The sequence below is a fragment of the Grammomys surdaster genome, unplaced genomic scaffold (assembly GCF_004785775.1).
Source record: "Grammomys surdaster isolate TR1022 unplaced genomic scaffold, NIH_TR_1.0 237, whole genome shotgun sequence".
Lineage (NCBI taxonomy): Eukaryota > Metazoa > Chordata > Mammalia > Rodentia > Muridae > Grammomys > Grammomys surdaster.
The window spans coordinates 2,089,218-2,098,190 of record NW_021604682.1 but is presented as its reverse complement, the minus strand read 5'-3'; the positions used below and the strand labels follow the sequence as shown (position 1 = coordinate 2,098,190).

At 44.2% G+C, this 8,973-nt stretch overlaps 1 protein-coding gene across 1 annotated transcript in view; it reads right to left on the bottom strand.

Moving 5' to 3' along the window:
* LOC114626549 (glutathione S-transferase theta-1) overlaps positions 1 to 8,973 on the bottom strand; it is an 18,065-nt gene that overhangs the window by 614 nt on the left and 8,478 nt on the right. The window contains exon 4 of the mRNA XM_028773979.1: positions 2,498 to 2,674. Coding sequence (XP_028629812.1) covers positions 2,498 to 2,674 — 177 coding nt within the window. The remainder of the gene's footprint in view (positions 1 to 2,497; positions 2,675 to 8,973) is intronic.

The following is an 8,973-nucleotide window of genomic DNA, read 5'->3' as shown; positions in this document are numbered from 1 at the left end:
TGTGTGTGTGTGTGTGTGTGTGTGTGTGTGTGTGTGTGTGTGTGTGTATGGATATGAGAGGGCCTAGTCCACTGTGGTGATGCTACCTCTGGAAAGTTGGGCTTGGCCTATATAAGAAAGATAGCTGAATGTGACCCCAAGAGCAAGCCAGTAAGTGGGGGTTTTTCCACTGATGTCTCTGCTTTAGCTCCTGCCTCCTAGTCCCTGCCTCAAGCTCCCTGGTTTCCCTTGATAATGGACCGAGTGGCCTATAAACTGAAGTAAACTATTTCTTCCCCAAGTTGTTTTTATCATGATATTTATCACGGCAACAGGAAAGCAAACCAGAATAACAAATTGGTGTCAGAAGTGTAGGATTGCTGTAATTATTAACCATGACCGTGTTGTTTTGGGAGGGAGGGTTGGGAAAGCATTCGGAACTTTGGGCCTATAAAAATCCCTGAGCAGCCAGGAGATTAATGGCCCGTTCTAGGCTAGCTTGAAAGATGGAAATGTTGAAAGACATGCAGATGGCGGAGACTTGGTTCGTAAAGTTTCAAAGGGAAGCTTGAGAGCCTCTGGAAGATTCTATGAGGGCCACCAGTGTGATATATTAATAATCTATAGAAGTGAAACAGTCTAAGCTTCCGAGGGACGATGGCTGCTGGTTAGCTAGGACTGAAAACTCGGCTGTAGTGTGTAAGACCAGCATCACCGAGGGACTGTCTTCTGGGAAGTATTTTCCTCAAGGTCAATATTTAGAAGCTGTGGCCCGGTAGTGGGGTGGGCCAAGGCTGCCCACAAAGCTGGCAGTGGAACTTGGCAAATAACATGTAGGAGTCTCCCACATGGTGCTAGTTTTGAAGGCATGAAGGGGTCATTGAGAGCAACTGAGGCTTGGCACTCTATGGAACCAGGAAAGGCCATTGATGAAGGTGTAGTTTTAGTGGCAACAGAATGTCAGGGATGCCAGGACCTTGGGGTGACTGTCAAGGACAGTGGCAGATATGGTTTGAATCCTTCCCAAGCCAAAACAGCAAGCTATATGGTGTACATATACAGAAGAACTGCCAGTGCCCAAGCTCTTTAGCGCCCAGTAAGTCTCCAGTGAGTCCCAGATGTCAGACACAGAACGCCGTGTGCTGTAGGATTTTTGGTTTTGCTTCAATCTGATTGTAACTGTGCCGTGGTTCTTCCCTTGAGGAACAAGAAATGATGTAATTTATTTTGTGGGCTTTATGATATCTCAAAGTTAAGAGACTCTGGATTTTCAAAAAGAACTTGTATTTTTTTAGATCATTTGGGCTTTTAAAAAGACTTTGAGACACTTAACATTGTACTGTGTTTTGTGATAGTATCCTGAGATCTTAGGGATCAAAGAAATGAAAGATTGTGGTTTAACATTAATGTGTCTGTGTGATAGGCTGACAAGGAGTACATTGTACTGGTTGATTTTTTTTTTCCTATCTCACACAAGACTAGATACACCTAGGAAGAGAAAATTTCCTCTGAGGAATTGTCTCCATCAGAATGGGCTGTGGGCATGTCTGTGAGGTGTTTTCTTGACCGATAATTGATGGAGAAGGACTCAGTACATAGCGTGTGGTGCTGTCTCTGATGGTAGGCCTGAGCTGTATAAGAAAGGTTGTTGGGAAAATCAGTCAGCCAGTGAGCAGCTCTCCTCCATGATTTCTGCTTCAGGCTCCAGCCTTGAGTATCTTGCCTTGGCTTCTCTCCATGATAGAATGTAACCTGTAAGCCAAATGAACCTTTTCCACCCTAACTTGTGTTTAGGTTGGCGTCTTATCACATTAATAGAAACGCAAACTAGAGTGACCAATGAAAGCAAGGACAGACATTATAAATCTGGAAGGAGTCTCCACACATATGCACGGATCTACAACTAGTAGGGGTAGCAAAAATGGGACTTCTCTAGCTAGCCAGAATTCCCTGTATCTTATGGACCCATTTGTTGAGGTTGGTCATTTACTGTATATTGTAATGCTAATAGTGGCCCCCAAGATCTGGTTGCCCCAGGGATGAGAGAATCCACACATACACCAAATGATGCTATGTGACCTTGCTCCTTACTTTAACTCTATTGGCTGAATAAAGATGACCACAGCCTATAGCTGGGCAGAAGAGGGACAGACGGAGTTTCAGTCCCCAGCCTTGGGGTCTGAGGCATGATACCACTTGAGGAGAGAAGGTGGAAAGAGGAGAAGATGCCACGGGGTAGGTGATCCATGAAAACATGACCATGAGGGCTGGTCAATCGGAGTTAAGAACTGCCCAGGTGGAACAGGGCAAGTTATAACTCAGAGTTATTGATGGGGAAGTAGATTATAATAGCTTAGAGGATAGATACGTACCCAGCTCTTGTGCACTAAAGGCTAGTGCATTATAAATATAAAAGTCACGTGTCTTTTATCTGGAAACCGAATGATCAAGGTGAGGTAGAAACCCCTGGTCGAGATTAAATGATTACCACAACATCCACTATTCTTAGAGCACTCACGTGCATCAGCTCTGTGATGGCTACCAAGTCAGCCAGCGAGATGTGGGGCCCAACAAGGAAGGCTTTGTCCTGGAGAAACTTGTCTTCGAGCACCTGTAGGTTAACATCCAGTTCTGCCAACGTGGCCGCCAGCATCTCAGGAGGTATTTGCTCACCCAGGAAAACAGGGAACATCACCTGGGAGGGAGGGAGGCAAGATAAGGAATTGGAACCAGCTGAGCCTTGGGGGATAAGAAGTCATGCCTCCGAACTTCTGGGATGCCCTTTACTTCTGTGCCTCTTCTTTTGTGGCCTGTCCAGACCCACAGGGAAATGCCCAAGTGGCATTTTTGTCTACAAATTAATAGTCATCCTTTCTCCATCTCTGGTTGCCCAGACCTCAGAAAGAATGACTCTTTATTAATGACTTGAAATAGGGACTTGAAGAATAAATAGATCTAATATTTTTGAGGAAAGAAGTCAGGTTAGGGATCATGGTCATGGGTCACTCGGTGTCGGGAATAAAGCAATCGCTTTGTCTTGTAGATGTCACATACTTCAACCACATAAATAGTGTAAGTCACTCAGAGAGCTTCTTCATACAACCGAGGGACAAGGTAAACAAACGTTCATCTGGAAGCAGTCCTAGCAGAAGAGCAACAGTGAAGGAATCACAATACCTGGTATCAAACTAATCTACAGAGTTACAGTAACAAAGCCAGCATGGCACAGGCAGGAAAGTAACCATTCTGACAGTTTAATAAAACAGAGGACCCAGTAATAAACCTACATAGCTACAGCTTCCTAACTCTTAATGAAAGGGCTGAAAACATAGACCGGAGAAAAAGACACCTCAATAAACACTGCTGAGAAAAGCGAATACACATTCAAAAAGAATGAAACTAGATCCATATCTTTTACCCTTATAAAAACAAATCCAAGCCAGGGGTGGTAGTGTTCACCTTAATCCCAACATTCAGGAGGCAGAGGTGGATGGATCTCTGTGTTTGAGCCAGCCTGGTCTACAGAGCAGGTTGGAGGACAGCCAGGGCTATACAGGGAGACCTTACCTCAAAAAAAAAAAAAAAATTAAAAAGAAGAAAGTATGGAGAGATAGCTCAGAGGTTAAGAGCACTGACTGCTCTTCCAGAAGTCCTGAGTTCAATTCCCAGCAACCACCTGGTGGCTCACAACCATCTGTAATGGAACCCCATGTCCTCTTCTGGTGTGTCTGAAGACAGCTACATTGTATTTTTTTTTTGTTACATTGTATTCTTGAAAATAAAATAAATAAACCTTAAAAAAAAAAAGTGGTCTTCCCACTTCAAATTATTTAATTAAGGAAAAAAAAAACCCACCTCCCAGTTGTGCTCAGCCATTTGGGCTTAAGAAAATTACAGATATAGTCAAGTTGACAATAGCCATGACCATCATTGTGCTACAATAAATAAATAAATAAATAAATAAATAAATAAATAAATATAAAGTATAAGAAAAAAGCAAATTCACAATGAATTAAGACATTAACATAAAACCTCAGATTCTGAAAGTGGCAGAAAACAAAAAAATCACAGGTAAAACACATCAAGATCTAAGCATAGACAAGGACTTCTGAGGACTCCAGTAGCATAAGAATAATCTTAAAACTTGACACGTAGAACTACAGGGAAGGAAAAGCTTCTGAGAAGCAAAGGAAAACAATCGCTATATCAGAGAATGGGAAAAAATCGTTGTCAGCTGGACATCAGACAGAGGACAAACGTCTAGAGTCTAAAGTATTATAAAGAACTGCAACAATTAAATGCCAAAAAAAAAAAAATCAATCAATAAATGGGCTGAATGTACAGTCCTCCAGAGAAGAACTTCAAAAAGCCAATACACACTTGAAGTGGAGATTCTCGGGGGATGGTTCCACATCCACGCGCATGCAGGCAGCTCTAAGTGGACCCAGTGGGAAAAAAAAATAGCACATGAATTTGGGAGGGAAAGTTGGGGATGGGTTAGAGTTGGGATATGAAACAAAACAGGCAGGGGGGACTAAGACCTGGTGAGATGCCTCAAGTGAAGGCACTTGCTGCTAAGCTTCTACCTTAATGGTAGAAGAAAAAAGCCAACTCCCCAGAGCGGTCCTCTGACCTCTCTGTCCATGAACCATAGCGCACATCACCCTCCCGCACACGCCTGCGCACACACATGCGCACCAACAAAAGCACTCAATAAAGAAATTAAAACGTAAGTGTCAAGAGAGGGGGGCAGAGGACTAGTAAGAACTGATTAGGAGGATAAGAGGGTGGGGGAGGGGATGAGTAAGACCAAGCAGGTCTGAAAATACCGATACGAAATTCCTCGGTACATAAAACCACCAGGCTGGCCACGTAGTCCCAGGATTGAACTCTGAACGGTTGAAACGCTAGGTAAAAGAATTTAGCGGCCTTACTAACATTGCCCCACTAAGATTATTCTATAAAATTGATTTTTCCCCAATAGCATAATGGCTCAGGTCCCACGCGGTAGCTAACAGCGGAAATTCCATAGGGTCCTGTGGCGCATATTTTATTTGACCCAAACCAGAGGTTTGGTTTTGTTTCTATTTTGAGACAGAGCCTCATATGGCCCAGGCTATGTATATAGCTGTCCTTGACCCTTGAACTCTGTCTCCTTCTGTGTTTACTTCTGCCTCTACCTCCCAGGAGCCTGGTCACGCATATCCCACCACACCCAGATCCAAACCAGAGTCCTTTATAAGTATAGTATAATATAGTAAATATAACATAAATATAAAGTTTATAAAAATAACTTTATTTTTGGCTTCTGACGTCCAATCTTTTATATCTTTAACAGTTGTCTTAAGACTGCCTGCACCATGACTGAACTCAGCTAAAATCATCTTCTGAAGGTATACCCAACTGGGCCGTGACAAAGTCTTGATCCCTGGGTCTGTAAGGACAGTCTTCTCAGCAGAATGGCTAACAAAGTGATTTTCTCAAACCTTCGTGTTATCAAATTTCAAACAATGCAAATTCTTAATTGTTGAGTATGAATCAATTGGTCCTGGGTGCTGCAGTAAAGAGAAAAGCTCACCAAAACATTAAGCCTTTATTTTCCAAGAGATCAAGAGGGATTCAACCTCCCTGGAAAAACTGACACCCAGCTGGCTCGATCCAGTTACTTTATTCAAACATAATACAATGTTAACTGGGACTGGGAGAGGTTCCACTTCCATAGTTGTCTTGCTCTGTCGCCTAAGGGAGCAGACAACCCACACAAACAAATCTCAGTCCCCTTAGACCAGGGCTAGCCTTAAGCAAAAGAAAGAATTCCAGCTTTGCCAGGAAGAGTCTAAGGACCATGATTTGTACAGCCGCAAGCTCTCACGGTAACACCAAGTGCAGATTCTTTGGAGAAACAATGTATCTTCAAGGTTCAAACAGTCTCAAAACAATTTCTCAGCCTCTACTGATTGACCCAAATAGAGCAAAGGCTTTGCTGAAACCTGTCACTCAAAGCCAGACACACATGGCTTTACTAAACATTTCCGTTAAAGCCAGACATAAAGGCTTTCCTTTATGTTTCAATACAGTTGAGAGCTAGACCGGTCCATCCAAGCCTTCCTCAGAGGCCCCCAATGAAAGGACAAAAGGAACCTAGTTTTGTATCCTTGCCCAGGAGCAGACTTGGCAAGGGTTTGGGGTTACAGATAAGACCTCGAAAGAGTTAAGTATTCTATCCCTGGGGGCTTGGCTTTTCTACATGAAGAGATAGGACTTCCCCAGTCTCAAGGCCATCGTATACTCAATCTGTCACACTCTTGAGACTCTGTGTTCCTTTTGAGCACCAAGGCTTGGTTAGCCTTCAGCTGACTTTGTTCCACTGTATGATAGTTCCTGCTGACTCTGTTCCGTCTCTCCCCTGGAAACAGTATGTAAGATGCTGTACTTCTCAACAAGCTTGCTTGACACAGACATGGCTCATGCAGGACCTCATGACTCCAGCATTCCTAGCTCCTTTACCGTCTCATCTGCTGGCTACCTCCCGCTTAAAACTGCTGTGTCACTGAAGAATGGCTGGTCCAGGTCATTTAACAGCCAGTCCAGGTTACTTAATAACCAAAGCCACAGGCAGCTAAATGGCGTCTATATGACTTTTCCCAGGGCTGTGATAGAACACTCTAGCAAAGCAACAGTTCCAGGGTACAGCTGTTGCAACGGGATGTCCCAGTGCCAGGAACCTAAGGGACCCGGTCACACTGTGTCCACACTGAGGTCACATTGTATCCACACTGAGAATGATGAATATACTTCAGACCATTTTCTCTCTACCACTCTTTACTTTATTTTTTTTAAAGGTTTTATTTTTATTTTTTATGTGTGTGGGTGTTCTGTTGTATGTATATCTGCACACCATATATGTATAGGGCCCACAGAGGCTACAAGAGGAAGTCCGATCCTATTGAATGGCAACAACCTCATGGATGCTGGAACTCTGACTTGGGGCCTCTGGAAGAGGAGCCAGTGCTCTTTCTTAACTGCTAAGCCATCACTTCAGGCTCCATATTTTTCTCTTTTTAAAAATATAATCCCAGCCCAGGAAACAGTGCTGCCCACGGTGAGAAGTCTTTCCAACACAATTAACTTAATCAATATAAGTCCCTCCCAGATGTTCCCAGATGTTTCCCGCCTCTGAGATCCCAGCAAGTTGACAGTCACAAACAACTCCAGACTCCCCATGTAAAGGTTAATATTTTTTTTTCCTTTAGCTTCCCAAGCTAAGAAGCAGACCGACATTGCCTCTTAGGCTTGGATTGCTAAAGCAAAGAGAATGCTCTAAAGCCTGAAAAACACATGGGCTATACCGTGCCTTGTACAAGATTGATCGGCACCGGCTTCCTGTCAGGCCTACAGAGACTCAGAAGTGACCTGTTAAAGTTGGATCGTTTGGTGACCATTTGGCATCCTATCCCCTCTAAGGGGAGAGGAAAGAGAGCAGCAAGCTCCAGGCAGTGACAAGAGGGGATGATGTGGGCACCAGGCAGGGTGGAGATACAATCCCAGGACCTGGGAAGCAAGAGGCTTCCTGGGCTCTTGCTTTTCTGCTCTTGCTTAGGAGTCATACTTTCCTGTGTAGCCTGAGCTACACAGAGTTCATAGTAACAAAATCCATCTCCAAATGCCGAGCTCTGAGGATAATATAGCTCTGGGTGAGAACATGAATAAAGAAAGAGAGGTAAGGAGAAGGGGGAGGAGAGGAAGAAGGAAAAGGAAATGATGATGATGATGATGATAATGGTGGTGGTGATGAAGAGGAAGAAGAGGAGGAAGAGAAAGAAGAACAACAACTATGTGGGGCCCAGGCTGACCTCCAGCTCACAACCATCCTCCTGCCTCAGTTCTGAATGCTGGAATTACAGGCTTCCACCACTATACCCAGCTCTGGAAGGCTCCTCTTTCACCGCCTCTGCCAACCCCAACTTGTCTGACTTTGACATCAGCAACTCCATGTTTCACAGCATCTGTTTCTAAGTACACAGCTTAGTGCACAAAGCTAAGTGTCCTCTCACTGCCCGCCAGCCATCGCTAGCATCCATCTCCAGGCTGTCTCCATCACACACTAACCCCCGCTCTTAGCAGGACAGCCTAAGAACCTTCCTGCCCAGGCTCCCTTTAGAACTCTCACGAAGATATCTGTTGAGGATGCCCTCAGAGAAGGTTTCAGATGTGGGGGTTAAATATATGGAATTTCTGAAAGTGAAAAATAGATGTCTCAAAAAAAAAAAAAGGATTATTTAATGAGCTTAACACTAACCTAGACACAATCAAAGAACCAGTAAGGTCAAATCGAAGGCAGTGGAAAATGCCAAAATTGAAAAGAAGATTTCAAAGACCTGCTGGTGAGACTTGGTGAGCCAATCCGTTCAGACAGGGAGGTGGAATAGTGCCAGTGGAGAAGACCTTTTAGGTCTGGGAAGAAATAACTTGTTATGGAAGGCCAGCGTGTTTGTCCAACAGCTGCCTGGACACTTAATTGCTTTCCCATAGCTCAAGAGTGGGCTGTTATCACTTCAAGGATACCAACTCCTGCCTCCTTCAAGGGTAAGAGCTATCTGCACCAGGAAAGTGCTATCACGGAAAAGGGAGTGCAATGTTCAGGCATCTGGTTAGACTCCCTTTTGTCTCCCCTCTTCAAAGGCCAGAGGCATCTGCACTGGGGGTTGGGGAGAAGGGAATACTAATCGCTCAGGCTCAGTGCAGGGACAGGAGAGTCCAGGATTTGATCCGCAGAGAAGGGAGGTTACCTGTGTCTCTTCAAACAATAACTCAGAAAATGTGAGGCAGGAGGGAAACCGTGGCCCATAAATAGCAGGGAAAACAAGCAATAGAAACAGACCTACAGAGGACCTGGGTTCTGAAATGAGCAAAGCACACACATGCACACACTCAGACACACACATACTCAAACATACACACACACTTAGACACACACACAGACACACACACACT